We start from the raw sequence: 19,249 nt of genomic DNA on the forward strand, positions 1-19,249 counted from the left end.
CTATTTTCGGTCTTAAAATAAGATTTCTTTTTGCAGTGTATTCATATTATGTGATTACTATTTTCATTGAAACGTCCACTACACTTAAAGTTAATGGAACTGATCATTTTGATATAAAATCTTTAATAAATTAAACATAGATACCCGGGTACCTCGTCCGCCCATAGAAGGTGTTTTTTTCCTCAGTCCCATAAAGAATAATATAAGAATATGTATTGGGGAGTCTGTATTATGCTTTCATACGAACTGGACGGACGCATTTTAAGCTTCATCAACCATTTTTCAAAATGTGTTATGTTTTAAGAAAACTGTTCTAATGTGCTTCAATTGAAATGATTATCAAGTTAAAATAAATAAAAACTTAAAATTATTGAGATATATTGACATTAATACTTAAAATAATTTTTTTTTGCTTAGGGACTTTTGGGAAATCTGTATACAGATACCTTGGCTTCCGCATGTCAAGGTTATGTGGGGTTGGTAAAAAAAAGGAGAACACTAAACAAAATAAGCTGGCGAACTACTACCAGCTCCGACCCACTAAAACCCGTCAACCCTTCTTGGGAGCCCTTTATCCACCCTCAGTACTGTCGTGAAGACTTTTGCCTTTAAAGGTGACGCTCCTACTCTGTCGTGAAGCTACTTCGCCTAGTCCTGCGGACGTCCTGCGTTATCAATTTTAAAAATAAAACGAAAATCAATGTCAAAGCGGAATTAACAGCACACCAAAAAAATGATTTGATGAAATCATCAATCCAGGGACTGGATCATCAGCGCTACCATATTCTCCGGTGTAACTGTAGCGTTAACACCGGTGAACATGGCCTGCCTCTCCAAGTCCCATCTACTGCAGGCAAAGAGGGTGTGCTCTGCGTTGTCCACAGGGAACTGGCAGTAAGCACACTCCTCACTCTCTCTCTTCTTAAAGCGCTGCTTTTCTTCCCTCTCAAGCGCCAAAAGATCTGCTGGCGGGACACTTGCAAGGACCTGCACAGCGCTCGTAGATACTGTCTAATAAGCAGAGACGATACGTAAAGTAATGCATCTCTGCGCGGACAGCATCTTTAAAGGAATTGTGTAATTGTTTAACGAAAGTAAGAAGTTTAATTCATATTAATAATTTGTGAATTCAAATAGCAAACTTTCGCCAAGCTTACACAAAATAAGATAAGGTCATAGAGGATGCAAAAAATAACAAAGTGTGATTATATCAGTTGTTGACAACAATCTTACATCCCTTCTAATTTATATTCCATCTCTTTTTTCTTCTTCCACAAAGAAATATATCCAATGTAAAATAAAAATCCTTTTTTAATTAAACAATTATATTATTTAATTAAATAAAATAACATAGAACTAGAAAATTTAAAATTAACATAATTTAATCTGATATAAATTTTCTATCTTAACCTAACATATCTAAATCTAACCTAATTCACATCCAGCAAAGTAAGAAATAACTGACTAATATGGAAAGATAATTATAATTATTATCTATGAAATTCACTTTAACAAAGAGAAATAATTCAAAACTTGATACTACGCTTAAATATAAAAGAAAGCAAGAATTCTTATTGGACACAATATAGACAAATCAGAAAGATCTGGGCAACTCAGAAGTATTAAAAAGAAAATTATGTCATGGGTTCATAACCTTAGGGGACAACAGGCCAATAAACAAAACCAACCAGAATATTATGTATTGTAGTTGCCCATTTATGGTCTAATTGGATCGCGTGTTGAAATAAATAAATAAATAACAAAAGTGAAGATAAATTTTTTAAAATACCTTGTTTAAAGCTGAGTTCGTCTGCTTCTGCACCCTCATAATCATAAAGTGCTCGTACAGGTACCCCTGGTTCTCCATTATCTACTAATGTTTCCCCTGCTTCTTCATCCCATTCCTCTTCTTCAAAAGGATTCGATTCTTGTTTTGCTTTAGTACCATTTCTGAAAAAAATTACAAAATGCAATTTTATTTTATGTCAGTATTAAAAATAAAAAAAAATTGACAACTTTATTAAGTTTCTACTAGAACTAATTTTTACGCGCTACGCGCGTCCATTTATTCATCTTGAACTACTATTATGAATGAAATAGTCCATACCATCTATTACAACTTATCTATACACCTTCCCTAATCTGATATTATATTCATAATCAGCGTTATCGAAAACCCCTGAGTAATGTAATGAGATTCAAAATGCTTTGGTGATTTTATTAAATTTCACCCGCCATTTTGAATTTGCAAAAACAGACATGACATTCGTAATCAGCGACCCTGAAAACCCCTCTGGAAACTCTTTTAAACGAATCCGATGAATTTTTAAATTTTGGGCCGCCATATTAAATCCACCATTTTGGATTTTTAAAAACGGACATTATATTCGTAATCAGCATCCCAAAAACTTTAAAAATGATATATGATGAGGAATTATTATTACGATAGTTAATTTGCACCTTAAAGAATTAAATAAATTTTTTATTTCTAACATAAAAATTTTATTTTTTATTTCTTTACTCAGTTAACCATACGTTAATATAAAAATTAAAAATTAAAATTTTTAGATCAAGCTTCAATAAAGTTCTAGAAAACAATAGACCCTTTTTCATGACAGTCGACACCCAAAAACTCAGGTATTGCGGAACAATCACAAGAGGGAAAGCCGAAGTCTCTCTCTCATTACTCAGGTATAGTAGGGGAGCCCAATGTGTTTTTTAGGATTAACTCGAGCGCGGCAGATAAACACAGGGAGAGGTACCTTGCATGTTGTTGAGTACCTCTTCCAAGTATTAACTCTTTTTATCAAGACGTGCGTCTAGGACAGCCCATCAGATTAGTAAAAAAATCGATCGTCGGAAATATCGAAGCGCGTCAGATTAAAGGAAGGTGGGTTAATTACTGACTAAAAAGTGTACATTTAAAAAATCTGACAATTTGAGCGTAACGTAAGGGAGTGGGAGGGTTGTAAATTTGCAAAAAAACGTTGTCTTGACATTCCCGAGCGCGGTTAAATTTTGTTAATTTGAAGGAAATAACATAAGAATCACGAATAAAATATAATCTGACGATTTCCAGAAGCCGAAGTAATGAAAATCGTCTATGGAGATTAGCGCGCGCATCTCGAGTACAACACGCATTCCCCATTCCGTGCCTCATCTTCCCTTTCAACTTTTTTCCTATTTCTAACTCTCTCGCACCATCTCGATTTCTGACACTGCTCTCCGTCACCATGACACCATTACAGCTGATCACAAAACAGCTGGCAGATTAACAATATTCCTCAAAATAATCGTCAGATTTAGGGTTATCATGACTGCAGCATCCAGATGAACCATCTGTTTATAAATCTGACACGCTCGACTATTTCAAGATAGCGATTTTTTTTTGCATTTTAAAAAATTCGCTACGAGCTTGCGTCACTTCCGAAACGTCAGTCTTTTGAATAAGAGCATTTTTAAGGTTAATTTAACATCTTCCCTAAATATCTGACGCGCTCGAAAAAAAATTTTTTTTTCTACTTTGTATCCATCCGGAGAGCCAACAGAACCAGGCAAACCGTCAGATGAACATACATATATATTCCATGTAATTGTTTTTTTTTGCATTTTAAAAAATTTATAGACGCTCCCTCCACCACTAAAAGGGAAAACTTTATAGAACTTTTTATTTTCCTAATCATCTAAACTACAAAATATCTTCATCCCATCGACGCTCGAGTAAATCCCCATTTAACATCGTGGGCTCCCCTACGCAATAAATAGGATTGCCTACCTCACTCTATTTTAAGAAAAACAACATAAGATACTCTCTGTCATCTAACGCAAAAATTTAACGCTTTTCTTTCTTTATCTATCACAAGGAAATAACATAAGAATATCTTTGTTTGAAACCTTTTTTCCTCTTCTGTCTAAGGAAAATTGCATAAGACCCTTTTCGTCTAAAAATTTAACGCAATTATCTTCTCTCTTCTGTTCATGAAAATAACATAAGAATGTCTTGCTCTTGCCTAATTTGCATAACTACTCTTTTCATACACGGAGAGAAAAATCTGCCTTTTATAGTATAGAAAGGTTTACATTTAATGCACAGAAATTTTCTATGCTATATAGGCATGAAATTTGAGTAATTATAGTACAATCGTATGTCTTTTTAGCATGAAACTTGTCTATGCTAATAAAGTTTGTCATATAGCCTCTTATTACATACTTATTATACTTTTAATCCAACGGCGCCATGCGAAGATCGCACATAACATCATCCTACTATGTTTGCATAAGTTCTATGCTTTTTCGGGGATAGACTCTTGCAACTGGCGATTAGGCCACGCCCACCTTTACTTAATTGGAACTGCCCTAATCGCCAGTTGCAAGAGTCTATCCCCGAAAAAGCATAGAACTTATGCAAAAATAGTAGGATGATGTTATGTGCGATCTTCGCATGGCGCCGTTGGATTAAAAGTATAATAAGTATGTAATAAGAGGCTATATGACAAACTTTATTAGCATAGACAAGTTTCATGCTAAAAATTCTCAAATCTTTGCTCTATTAGTATGAAAAGTTTAAAGAAAAATAGCAGCAATCTATTTCATACTATAAAAGGCAGATTTTTCTCTCCGTGTAGTAAGGATTGATTATTATTATTATTATTATTATTAATGTCATAAAGATATTTAAGCACACTGCAGGTAGCAGATGTACATTTTGCATGGTCCGCAAGTATTGTATTGTATTGTGTGCCCGGCCCTACACAGAAAAAACTGTACTCAAAATGAGTACGAAATCATACTCATTTTGATATGCAGCAAAAATGATAACGCTCTTATTCATTTTGAGTTTTCAGTGAAAAAATATCAAAATGAACAACGTCAGTTTCATTTTGAGTAAATGTTTAACTATGAATTATAGATAAATAACAAATGATTATTTCATTTAAAATAGTACTAAAACAATTGTTTTTCATAAATAAACACTTTTAAACTAAAAAGACTTTAATTCTTAAAGTCAATTTATTATTATTTATAAAATAAAATAAATCAAGTTTTAGGTTAAGAAACATATGAAACGACAGGCAGTAATACCAACTGCGTTAAAATGAAGTAGAGAAAGAAAGCGCTATTGTCTAAAAACTAAAGGTAATGGCGCCTTATTTAAAAAATTTAAAAGTAAAATATTGTTTACGAAACAAAATGATATTGTGTTAAATTTTTTTCACATTAATTAATAAATAAAAAAAATTTATCTTTAAAAATTTTAACAAATAAATTTTAATTCTTAAAATCACTGTTTTGTGATTAATAAACTAATAAAAAATTATAAATTAAATATATGTGATTGATGTAGTTTTTCTTTGGATCTATAATTTTTAGTAGAAGTTGTTCTTTTTTTTATTTGAAAAAAATTAATGGACGAAAAGCTTTGCTTTTTTTGTAATAAACGAAATAATTATTTTAAAATATTCTAATATTATAAAATTGAGTTTTTATTATTTAAAAATTCTTATGTATAATATATTTAAAATAAAAATAAATTTATATTATTATATAATTAAATTAACTCATAATTATTAATATTATTAATATAATATTATAATATGAATAATAATTATTATTATTATTATTATTATGAACAACTTTAATAATAATGTGATAAAATTTTTTTTTCGATAGAAAATAAAAACTTTAATAATATTTTGAATATTTTAACTTTAACTGCAATGCTAATAATTTTTTTTTATTTAATATTTATAAAAAATTTTAGAGACATAAGTTGTATTTTATAATTTTGGTTTATTACGTTTGAATTACTTTGTTCTTTCATCCTCAGATGGTGCACTATGAAATAGTTCACAGTTAGTACCAACATAATAGTGGTAAACAATTTTATCTAGCATAACCTGACATTTGATACTAACCAGTTTCATTTTGAGTAACGTGAAGTTTGCCGTTTACTCATTTTGATAATTTACTCAAAATGATAAGCAGCAAAAATGAGTACAGTTTTTTCTGTGTAGTTGTGACATTGCCGTGTTTAACATCACGTGATAATTTTCACGACATGCCGGTAAAACCGGCGTGTTCACTCTTGTTCCGTGCTCTCAACAAGTTCCGTCGACAAATATATCATTGGTTAGATAAAATATTATATTTTATGTGTATGTGATAATCCTGATCAGGACGGTGTAAAAAACTATTCTATGGATATGGATTGAAAACTGAATATTGTATCAAGGATATTGTGAGTAGTTTCAATTAAATAATCACCACAATCATTGGAATAATTATTTGCGTTCATTAACCCTCTCCCTGTCCTGGGTTATCCCCACTCTAACGCTATAGAATTTATTTCCCATAGTCCCCACCAGGCGACCGAATTGTCGCTTTTTGTCGATAACGGTCAACTGGCCAGGCAGAGGGTTAAGTTTGTTTGTTTAAAATGTCAAATAATTATGTAACAATAATTCAATTTCAATGTCAATATGGATGCTCAAAATATCAAATTTTAATTTTTGACCTTTTTAGAAATTAAAAAATTAATATTTCACATATTTATCTTCTTTCACAATTTAAATTTTTTCCACACTTTTTTAATGATTTTTCAGAATTTCTCATATGGATTTTCTAAAATTTTAATTTTTTTAAAGAATAAAAATTCTATAATGGTGAAAAATAAAAATTTTGATTTTTTGACCATCTTGTATGTTTTCAGGACTCAAATGATGTAAGAAAAAAGTTAACTTCCTGACATCATTAAAATTTGTTAGAATCCTATTTACAAATTTCGTGCGAGTCACCTATTTTCATATTTTAAAAGCGACATCTTTAAAGTCGTAAATAGTTCATAATTTTTCAATCTGTCAATCACTGGTGATGTCCATGTATCTTTTGTAATTTCTTTACGCTGCTCAATTCAATTTCAGTTCTAACAAAATTTAAAGGTCTTAAAATAAGGGTGGTGACATTACTTAACACAATTTTCATTTAACACAATTTTTCTTCAATCGAATTACAACTTATCCAAATATTTGTTCAAAAGTATTTTCATTTTACTGAACTGACATCCAATAGAAATTATATGTAATACAATTCTCATTTCGAATTTTTCATTTGATTGGAACTGCAAATGGACGAACAAACAACTGACAGAAAAATTTCGGCGCGAATTTAAAAATTGACCAATCACGATTTTCTTGATATTTTCTTATTGGTCAACTTTAAAATTTGCGACTAAATCATTCTGTCGATTGTTTGTTTAGCCATTTGCAATTTCGGTGAACTGAAAATTGAACGATTTAAAAATTCCTTAAAATGACAATTCGATCAAATGGAGCTTCAATGAAAAAAAAATTTTACCATTTGTAAATTGGCCTATTTAGATATTCTGTTAAATAATCAATTCTTTGAATGAAAAATCGGTTAAATAAGAGTTCTATTTAGTAGAAATTCGGTTAAAAATTAATTCAATTAAATAAAATACTGTTAAGTGAATATTTGGATACATAGAAAATATATTGAGAAACAACTTTGTTAAATTAATGTTCTCTTTGTTGAAATTTGGATAAATATAAATTCTATTAAACAAAAAATGCGATGAATGAAAATTTGCTGAATTAAAGAATCTACTTTACAAATATTGGCTAAATAAAAATTTTGCGATAAAAAAATTCCATTGAGTTTTAATCTTTTTCATAAAATTCTGTTAAATATAAATTCGATAATTTTCAATTCGACACCTCAAAAATTTCAATAAGTTTGATGCGCATGATTGTTCCATAAAAATCATTGCTTAGGTACATTCATTCTTAAGTATCAAATTTTTATTTTACATATTTCACTTTATCAAACTTTTTATTTAAAAGAACTCTAATTTAATCGAATTCTAATTTAGCATAATTCTTATTCAATAAAATTTGAAGTGATTCGAATTTTTAAATGTCAGAAATGCCAATAAGTCACCGAATCTTCATTTGTTCGAATTTTAATTTGCACAAATTATTATTTGATAGAATTCCTAAAACATCGAATCTTCATTTGTCCGAAATTGCAAACGACTGAATAAAAAATATGTCGATAATTTTTAATTCAACACCTCAAATATAAATTCTATTAAATAACAATTCGAAGAAATAAAAATTTAGCTAAAAATAAATTCTAACTAATGAAATTCTGTTGAATGAAAATTTTAATAAATTAATTTTCGAGCTTACTCATATGAAATTCGTAAGTAATTATTGTTCGAAATAATGGAAAAAATTGAACAATTTTTTAAAATTTTTAATTATTTTCTAGTAAAATCTAATGTTTCAGTAAAAATTGAAATAGTTTCTAAAAAACATAACTCAATTAATATTTTTAAAAATACTCACGTGATTTGAGAATTCCTATTGACTGAATGATCATCATCATTGTTTTTCTCTAGTATTTCTTTCCTCGAATTAACACCATCTGCTTTTCCTTCTTCAGAATCGGCATTTGTTGATATTATGCTTCCTACAGGTTTCGCTTTAGCTTTGTGACTGGTCGGCAGAAAATCCTAACATTAAATTAAAAATTTCAAATAATTAGTAAAAATTAAATAAGTAACTTTTCTAATTAAATAAAATTTGAAAATGCACATAATCAGAAAACTATTTCTTATAATTTTTATTTAAATAAAATATTTATTCACCAGTATATTTATCCAGTTAAATAAAGCTGAAAATTCTCGTGAATGATTGTAGATAAAAAGAACGTTTAGCACAAAAACGTGGAACAATTAATATTAACACAAACATATAAATGATAAAATGAAAAAAATTTTAAAACATCTCCTACGTGAATAAAATATTAAAAAAAGGAAACATAAGTTTGAAAAAACTAGCGATATCTAACAAGTCATAATTTTACTAGCGGATTGGATTGAAAGAGCGAAGATTATTTTTTTTAACTTTAGAATATAATTTCTCGTTTACACAGGAATCTTTTTTTGTATTAGTATATCTTTAAGTAAATTAAATATTCAAAACAATAATTAAAGAACAAATCAAAATAGTTTTAAAAATAATTACATAATTCGTTGAATTAACATTTTAGGTAAAAAGTATAAGAAAAATTTTAAAAAAAAAATATATTTAAAATATATACCTACAATTCAGAAGTTTAACAAATTAAAAAATAAAAAATATTATTTTTTCATTGAAATCAACAAGTACGAAAATATTAGAAAATAATTTTTTTTAAATCTACACATATAGGATTAATTTAATTTATTTTGCATAACTCAATTTTTAATGTAGTTCTAAATGCATGCATTCGTAAGCTCTTACAAATTCCATCGCACATAAGCATTAAAACACAGGGCAAAATTTAAGAAAAAATTTTTTTTTAAAATCAATTGCAATATTAATTTAAAAATTCAATAAGCCTTCATAGACTAAAGTAAAATAGGCGTGACGACAAAATAGAAATTACATTATATTCCTAATGAAAAACTTTCATAAAAACTCTAAAACAAAGAATTAATCTGATTAATTTTAAAGAAATTCTTTTAAATTCGTGTAAATTAAAGAAAAAGTTTAAAATTTTGAGGTTTTTCAAAAAATTAAAATTTGTTTTTAACAAAAGGGTGCCTTAGGGTCTTAAAAATAAGAACGTATAATTACTGTAAAAGAAAAATATTTTTAAAATGGCAACGCCATTTTGGTTATTTAAAAAAAATAATTTTTTTGACAATTTATGCTGCAAAAATTTTTTTTGAAAAAGTAATTTAATTAGGAGCCGAATTTCAAGAAAAAAAACCCCACTTTTAATTTCAAAAAACCATTTATATGTAATTAACAATAAACAATTGTTCAGTACCATAACAAAAAGGAATTCTTACAACAATTTTCAAATAATTAATAATAAATTATGCAAAATAATTTAAATTCAAAAAACGATTTTTTGATCCAGAAATATTCGAAAATTATTATTTTTTAAAAACAAATTTTCTACTGAATAGTCGAGCAGAAAAAAAACAATCATAAAATTTACAAAAAAAAAAATTTCAAAATAATTCAATTATAAAATTTAAAAATAGGTTTTTATCTAAGAAATATTCAAAAATTATGTACTATTTTTATAAAACAAATTTTCTGTTGAATTGTGATATTCCAGCATAAAAAGAAACAATTAAAACATTTACGAAACATTAAAAACTTTCCAAATAATTCAATTTAAATTTTTTTGAATATTTCTAAATAAAAAAATGTATTTTTCATTTTTAAATTGAATTATTTTGAAAATTTTTTAGCTATAAAATAATAATTTTTTAATAATTGTGTGTTAAAAAATCGTTTTTTAAATTTAAATTTGAATTTTTTGGAATTAATTTATTATTAAAGATTTTGAATATTGTGAGAATTCCTTTTTGTTTTGGTCTTGAACAATGTTTTTTTTTCTTTTTAAAATTTTTGTCCTAATTATTATTTTTTTAACAAAAAATGTTTGTAACACAAATTAGCACAAAATTGCTAATAGAATTATTTTTTTTTTCAAAAACAAAATGGCGTTTCTAACTTCTTGCACCTCCACAAATTTTGATCGATTCACTAAAAAATTGTTGTTATCAACAATTTTTCATCGATTTTTAATTCTAAAAATTAAAATTTGTATTTAAATATGTAACATTTTTTCTAAAAACATTTTTTTTCATTTTTTTAATCAAAGTTAATTGAAAACGGAGTAAAATAATAATTATCAACATTTTTTAATTTTTGTTCATAACTAGGTAGTATTTTTGATATAAAATAAAATTACATATAAAGAAAAAAATTATATAATTATGATAAAAAATATCTAAAGATATGAAAGTTTATAAAATAATTTCATATTAAATTAAATTTACTACTCATGCCGTAAACGTATTAGAAATTCAAATACATAATAATATTAAATTCTTTTTTGTAAATTTAAATCCTCAAATTTAAGTATAACATTTTTTTATTTTTTGGTAGTAATCTCCAAACTCTTGATTGCACTGAAAATGTAAAAAAAAAAACTTTGTTTCTAAAATTCTAGTTTTCTAATTTCAAACACTGTTACCTACAATTAAAGTCAATTTCATCGGGTTTGAATTTCTACAAGCAGTAAGCGTTATCGACAATTTTTTTTAAGATTCCATTTAAAACTAAAAAATATCTATTTATGAAAGCTATAAATTTGAAAAAAAGATGAAAAAAACATGTGCCAAGACTTTAAAACGAACATAAATTAATGTAATATATATATATATATACATATATAAAATATGAATCACGTAACATAATGTAAAAAATTATTTTTTTCCTAAACAATTATAGTAAACAAAAAAAATATTACATGCGAATCCTCTCCAACGGGTCGTTGATTGATGAGAGTGATAGAACCTGCTGGTAAAGATTCCTTTGATTTAGCACCCTTCGTGATGTCTCGGAACTCCTCCGTGTAATCCTGCATAATACCAATGAACACACAAATCACATGCATACATTCCTTTAATATCTAATCTATATGTTAAAGTGTTTAGTTAAATAAAAAATATAAAGATATGCAATTAAAAAAAAATTTTCAGTAAAAAAAACAAAATTAAATAACACGAGCAGGCATTTTAATAAGTATTGTTATATTTGTCAGTAAATTCACTATATTGAAAATTTTTTCAACACTTGAATATTTCCTAAATTCAACTTATTGTGCGCATAATTATTTCATAAAAATCATAATTTACAATTTTCATTTTAAAAAATTCTATTGGATAATATTTATTTTTTAGTCTAATTTTCTTTTTTCAAATTGTCACTTGCGGAAATTTTTTTTTTAAACAAATTTTAACTTTACGTAATTTTTAGTTAACGAATTTTTATTTATTAGAATTCTTATTATGCAAAATTTTTCATTAAACAACTTAACACTTTGCTATATAAAAATTACCTAAAAATGATGTGAAGTACAAAATTAGTTCAAAAAGAAATTCTATATTCAATATTAATTAGAAAAATGAAAATTCGACTGAAAAATAATTAAATCTAATAAAATTGTTTACTATAAAAATTCGAGGTAATGATTTTTAGGGAACAATTGTGCGCATCGAACTTATTAGAATTTTCGAGGTGTCGAATTAAAAATCATCGAATTTATATATTTTAACAGAATTTTATGAAATAAAGATTAAAACTCAAAGGAATTTTTTTATCGTAAAATTTTTTATTTAGCCAAAATTTGCAAAGTAGATTCTCTAATTCAAAAAATTTTCATTCAACTTATTTTTTGTTTAAGAGAATTTATATTTATTCAAATTTCCACAAAAGAGAGCTTTAATTTAACAAAATTGTTTCTCAATATAATTTCTATTTATCCGAATATTCACTTAATCGTATTTTATTTAACTATATTAATTTTTAACCGAATTTCATTCGAACAAATTATTATTTAACAGAATTTCTAATCAGGCGAATTTATAAATGGTTAGATTTTCTTTTTCGTCGAAATAAAAATTCTTTTACATAAAATTCGGATAAATAAAAATTTGTTTTGTATGCAAATTCGATTGAATAGAAAAATCTATTTTTAAAAATTCTGATAAATCGAAATTTGATAATTTTTAATTCAACACCGCAAAAATTTTTATTATTTCAATGTGGGGAATATTTATGAGTTCTACATTTTTTTAAAGATATAGAAAATGTTATATATAAATAGAAAATTGAAAATGCACAACTTTTAACTATTTTGCATTTCATAACTACAATTGATTGAAAAAATTAATTAATAACAACATAAATAAAGTTTACGACTTCTTTCTCCATGTAATCTTCACAATTATTAAAAATCTAATTTACATTTTTTTTTTTGTTAAGTTTTAACAAGTTAAAATTACTGAAAAAAGTCTGATTTTATTTATATTGGCATTAGCTTAAATATAGAGAAATATATAGAGTGGTGAAAAATATATTTAATTAAAAACAGTTTTTTTATCAATATTTGATAGACATATAATATATGTCAAGGAAAATTTTTCAACAAATTTTAAACTTCTAAAAAATTGTATATATTTAGAATGTTAAACAAGTTTTTTTTAAATAAAAAACACCAATAGAATAGTTATGATAAAAATTATGTAAATAGTCTAAATTTTCGCCTAAAAAAGCGTTAAAAATATATATTTTAAGACATTTTTCGCATTTAATTAAAATAAATTTACTGTTACAGACATTATAGAGGTGCACAATTTTTCCATAAAAATAATTAGGTAAAATTTTAATTTTGACAAATTTTATTAAATATATAATTATTGATTAGAGGAATTATCAATTTACAAAATTAATTTTTCGATGGAAATTTTTAATATATATCTAATTATTTTTTTTAACGAATTATCATTTTTTCAAATTAATATATTTGACAGAATTTCTTTTTAAAAGAATTTTTAATTAATAAATTTTTTAGATACCGAATTTTTGATAACAGAATTTTTATTTTACAGAATTTCTCTACAGCCTATTTTTCACTTAAAAAATTCCAATTTAACCGAATATTAGTTAAGCAGAGTTTTCATTCATCAGAAATTAAAGTGATTTGAATTTTTAAAAGACAAAATTTTCAATTCACCGAATCTTCATTTATCCTAATTTTTATTTCCACGAATTATTATTTGATAAAATTCTTAAAATGCAAAATTTTCATTTGTCCAAAATTGTAAATGACTGACGAACAAACGACAGAAAGATTTCGACGCGAATTTTAAAATTAACCAATCACAATTTTCTACATAATTTCTGATTGGTTAATTATAAAATTTGCACCAAATCTTACTGTCAAATTGTTTTTTGGTCATTTGCAGTTTCGTACAAATGGAAATTCAGCGTTTTAAAAATGTTTTCAAATAAAAATTTGAACAAATTAAAATGCGGACCAATAAAGATTTTGTTAATTTATAATTCTGGCATTTAACAATTAGAATCACTGAAAATTCTGTTGAATGAAGCTTTTGATAATATTATAATATATTTTAAATTTTGATAAAATTTTGTCAAGTAAGAATTTGTTTAAAAAGAAATTTTGTAAAATGCTATTTTGAAAAATTCAAATTCGACTAAAAAATAATTAGTTCTAATAAAAAGCTTTAAAGTGAAAATTGATGATTGTAATACAATAGACCCTCGTTTTTTAAAAGCAATTTTTCTCGAAATTAGATAAAATATTGCAGAATAAAAAAATGTCTTGACATTTGAATTTTCATTTGCGAACAAAAAGTAAAAAATCATTTTAAAAAAATATATCTACATAATATGGCAAATTCTATCTAATGTATAAAGATTTAATAAATATAAAAAAAAGTCCATTAGATACATCAGATAACTATGAATAACATAATATTTGTTAACAATTCAAAAAGCATTCATATTCATCCAATAACTATTAGATGAAAGAGAGAAAAATATCTAATCTCTAATTTTACTTAATTGTTAACGAAAAATTACTATAATAACAGTGAAAATAAAATAATAAACATAAATTTTATTTTTTAAAAATAATGCAAACCATATATGGCAAAATATAATGTTTTTTCTTGAAACCCTTTTTTTGTATTAATATATATCTACAAACAATGATATATTAAAATTATAAATAAAATAAATAAATAAATAATAATAAAAAATACTATTCAAAAAAAGTTACGATAAGAAAGAAATTATTTGAGATAAATAAGTATAGCATTCATATAGAATAAATAAAGGCACGTAACTACCATATAGATAAACCCCTCAATACGAGAGGGCCTCAGCAGGAAAGAACTTTATAAAATTAAATGTAAAGAATAAAAAGTTTTTTGAATTTGAATTTTTAAATTAAAAAAAAAAATTAGGCCTCCATATTTTTAGTTAAGTTCCTGGTAAAATCTAACCTTCTTTCTTAAAATTTTTTTAAATGTGGTTGCAGCTAAAGAAAGTCTAAAATTTTTATCTATCACTCAAAAAAAAAAAAAAAAAAAAAAAAAGTGCGATCAAATAATTTTTATTAGCACACAATAATAAAAAAAATTATATTAAAAGGGTCGAAATTATTTCTTCAACACAATCAGACCTTAGATGTATGAAATATGAAATTTAAAAAAAAAATCACGTATTTCTCTAGAAATTCGTTACTTAAGTGTTTTAGGAGTCGTTGATTATGAATCAAACCTCAACTTTTTTTTCAAACTGCAAAATTTTATTTTGACCAAATTTACAAGTGGCCAAACAAAAAACCGACACGCAGGGTTGCCACAAAAATTTGATTTTATTTTCCCCTGAATTTTCTCTAATTTCCAGATAAGATTTAAATTTTGTTATTAACCCTAATAAAATTATTTCAAGAAGTTTTCAATTATAAAAAGTTTAGAGAATAATTTTTAAAAGCAAAAATATGAATTGAAAATTTCAAAAATTATCATTTTTAGTTGTAACACTGCAATAGAAAGATTTCGTCGCAAATTTATAATTCACCAATCAGAAATTATCAAGAAAACTTTCTATTTCGGATAAAAATGGAAATTGAGGTTTTAAGATTTTTATCAAATAAACATTCTGTTAAATTGAAGATTCCCTGAATTATTCTTTTTTTTTAAAAGATAACATATTTAAGCTTAAGTTCAAAACAAAACAATTTTTATTTAGTTGAACTTTTACATAACAGACACTTTAGGTCATCGAATTTTCATTTAACAGAAGTCTTTCTTTAATCGAATTACTACTTATTCAAATATTTACGCAAAAGTATTTTCATTTCATTGAATTTACATTGAACAGAATTTTTATGTAATATAACTCTCATTTACCCGAATTTTTACGAAAAAGAATTTTTATTCTAATAAATTTTAATTTTACGAAACTTTCCTAAAACGGAATTTCTATATAGCTTAATTTACAAAAAAAAAATTTTGAATCATAGTTTCTATAGGAACTGTTGTTTTAAATTTCGTAAATATGAAATCAGATTTATAACCAACGACCATAAGAACCTTAGAAAATCTTATGTCTTAAAAATTGATTTAAAAAAAAATTGGCATTTTAAAAATATACTAGATTGTTTTAATATTTTAGATATATAAATTTTCAGCTTGTAATAATAATAATAATATATTGAAATTTGTATTGAAGAATTAATTTTGTTATTATTTTCACTCATTATCAATTGTACAGTCATCAATGTATTTTATTTTTACACTAACGAGTATTTTAATACTTGCACAAAAGAAAATATTCGTAATAATTTAAAATAATAGTAACACTCACCTCAAATTGTGGCCAATTCATGGCCATATTTACTCCATGATTATTAGACCACCACTTCAAGTCTTTTTCATGATCCGCATTGTTGACTGTGTGATAAAATTCTTCATAGATTTGAGGAAGTCTAAAAAAGAAAAAATTTACTCATATAAAGAAAAAACGACAAATTTTCTAACATGGAAAACTTTAAAATATGTTTTTATATTTATTATTTATTTTGCAAGATTTTTTTTTCAAACTATAAAATTTTATCTATTATTTCAAACTTTGTGAAATAAATAAATTATTATTGCTTTTAATTCAATTATTTTCATTACTGGTTTTGGATTCTTGATTCAAATCAGAGATCCAGATTTCAGGATTAAATTAATCTTAAAACACATTTAAAATATTTACACTTACAATTAATATTAATAAAATAATTATAATAAAAACTTACTCTGGATCTTGAGAAATATTCAAACACTTGTGAATGCCAAAGAGTACGTCTTTGAAAAATTTAAGTCTTTGAGCTTCCATTTCTTGGCATTTCTCAAAGACTTGAGTCATATCCTCCATGTACTTTGGATTATAAGAATTTATTTCTTGTAGAGCCGCTTCGTATTTTTCCTTAGCATTTTGTACTTCACTCTTAGTTTTTTGCACTCTGTCTTGCATCTTCTTTACCTGTTACAAAAATATTTCTCTTTGAAAATCAACAAACTGAGAAAGAAGATAATACGTAATTTCACGATAAAGGTAACAGGCTCAACAGCATAAAAATTGCTGAAAAAAGGGGAATAGGGGAAATTTTGTTTGAAAAAAGGGTTAAAATAGAATAAAATATAAATGTATATTTTCCTTAACCAAAATGCTTTAAAGTTGTTTTAAATTACACTACCAGTGAAAATTTTGAAACCACCCATTTTCTTGATAAATAAAAAACATATTAAAACATAGAAAGTATAGAAACCAACATTTTTTCCAAAAGATGATAAGATGAGATTTCAAGGAGAGATTTTCCCAGTATAGTAATTAATTTTTTTTTTAATGTTATTTTCAATGTTTTATAAAAACTTTAATTACATAAATCTAATAAAAAGAGCTTATTATTGTTTAAACTTATTTTAAAATTAATTTTTCACAGAATGAAAATTTTTTTTCTTGAAAAATACAAAAGAAATTTTGTATTTCATCAAACCGAAAACCGTCTTGTAAAATATACAAAATTTAATTTTATTCGTATTTTTCAAAGAAACTGAAATTTTTAATTTATTTAAATTAAATTAAAAAAAAAATCTTTAATAAATTAGAAATTATACGATGTATTAAAAAAATAATTGTATAAATTAAAATATTACCTGATCTGGTGAGAGTGAACTATCAGCAGTTGCATTCCTTTCAACATTTGTTGCCGTACGTTCAATTTTGCAACTATTATGATATTCCGCCTTAGTTTTTTCCACTTTTTGCAAAATTTTTCCCCATGGTTTCTGAGCTTTCTTAAAAGCATCTTCCATTTCCTTTCGTTCCTTTAATGTCATCATTGACTGTAAAACGATTAATTTGTTAAACACTTTATTGTAAAGTTTTTTGAATTAGCATTTGATAAAATTTCTTTTTATATTAATTTTTACTTAACAAAATTTTTAATTACCCAATTTTTGTTTGTCAAAATTTCTAATTTACAGTCATTTAATTTACACGACTTTTTATTTCAAAGAATTTTTATTTAACAGAATTTTCATTCAATCAAAATTTTATGTCATTCGATTTTTTAAATGACAGAAACTCCATTTCATTTTCAACTCCATTTTTATTTATCCAAATTTATCATTGATAGAATGTTTATGACGCCGAATTTTTATTTATTTGAAATTACAAATGGTCGAACAAACAATTGACAAAAAAATTTCGCCGAAATCTTTCTGTCAATTGTTTATTTGGCCATTTGTAATTTTGGACAAATGAAATTTCGGCATTTTAAAAATTCTATCAATTAAAAATTCGTACAAATTAAATTTCCTTGAATTGGAATTTTTGTCATTTAAAAATGAATGTGAATTCTGTTAAATTAAAATTCTTTTAAATATAAAGTTATGTAAGGAAAATGATCGTAAAATAAGAATACTGTCAAACAAAAATTTGGTAGCTAAAAATTTTGTTATGTAAAAATTTGTATAAAAAAATAAATCTGTGAAATTTGAATTCGAAAATTGAAAATTTGTCGAAAAAATAATTATATAATAATAAAATGCTTGGTCTGTCATTCTGTCCTAACTTGAAGTTGGCTTTTTCTGATCTCGCGTGTTTTTTTGAATAGTACAAGATAGTAATTTAAAAAAATTTATTTTTAAAAATTAATTTTTAAGGTACCAGGGACCAACGAATACCTATTAAATATTAATTATAAAAACACAGGCCTCGAATCAACTTAAAGACACAAAAAGTCGTTTCAGTCGATTTATATTCCAAAAACAAATGAATTTGTTTTTTATTTTAACAAAAATATTTTACAGATTTTTAAATAAAATTTTTTTTTTTTAATAATAATCCTTTTCGAAGGGTTAAAGTTGAAATTTTTAGAAATAATTAAATTTCAAAAGATATTGTTAATTTTCAAACAATTATTAAATTTTACAGAACTAAAAATAATTTATCAAACAATTTTTGGAAAACATTTTTTATATTTAATTGTATTTTCAAAGATTTAAAATTGAGAATTTTGAAATTAATTGAAACTTTAAGTGTTTTGAAATTAAAATTTTAGATGATTTCACTAAAAATTTATTAGAAAATGCGGACAAAATACAATAATTTGAAAATCATTTTTAATTGAAAAATGGTTTCAGATAGTTGAATTTTCAAAGAATATTATTAAAATAGTTAAAAATAATTGAATTTCCTTAGAGTTATAATTGAAATTTTTAAATTTCAAAAAAAAAATTTTCGATGGAAAATTTTAGAAATAATTAAATTTTAGATGCTTTTAAATTCAAATT

The 19,249-nt window shown here is 24.9% G+C and overlaps 2 protein-coding genes across 2 annotated transcripts in view; one reads left to right on the top strand and one right to left on the bottom strand.

Moving 5' to 3' along the window:
• LOC127287609 (protein kinase C and casein kinase substrate in neurons protein 1) overlaps positions 1-19,249 on the bottom strand; it is a 57,454-nt gene that overhangs the window by 17,164 nt on the left and 21,041 nt on the right. Inside the window, exons 3-8 of the mRNA XM_051314626.1 lie at positions 17,609-17,797; positions 16,708-16,934; positions 16,272-16,392; positions 11,338-11,448; positions 8,367-8,533; positions 1,790-1,950 (exon numbers count right to left, since the gene is read on the bottom strand). Of these exons, the coding sequence (XP_051170583.1) occupies positions 1,790-1,950; positions 8,367-8,533; positions 11,338-11,448; positions 16,272-16,392; positions 16,708-16,934; positions 17,609-17,797 (976 nt within the window). The remainder of the gene's footprint in view (positions 1-1,789; positions 1,951-8,366; positions 8,534-11,337; positions 11,449-16,271; positions 16,393-16,707; positions 16,935-17,608; positions 17,798-19,249) is intronic.
• LOC127287610 (RING finger protein 121) overlaps positions 6,081-19,249 on the top strand; it is a 96,342-nt gene continuing 83,173 nt past the window's right edge. The window contains exon 1 of the mRNA XM_051314629.1: positions 6,081-6,238. The gene's annotated coding sequence lies outside the window, so the exon portion shown is untranslated. The remainder of the gene's footprint in view (positions 6,239-19,249) is intronic.

The sequence above is a fragment of the Leptopilina boulardi genome, unplaced genomic scaffold, assembly GCF_019393585.1.
Source record: "Leptopilina boulardi isolate dan_hultmark-lab unplaced genomic scaffold, ZJU_Lbou_2.1 LbouV2_371, whole genome shotgun sequence".
In the NCBI taxonomy this organism is placed as follows: Eukaryota; Metazoa; Arthropoda; class Insecta; order Hymenoptera; family Figitidae; genus Leptopilina; species Leptopilina boulardi.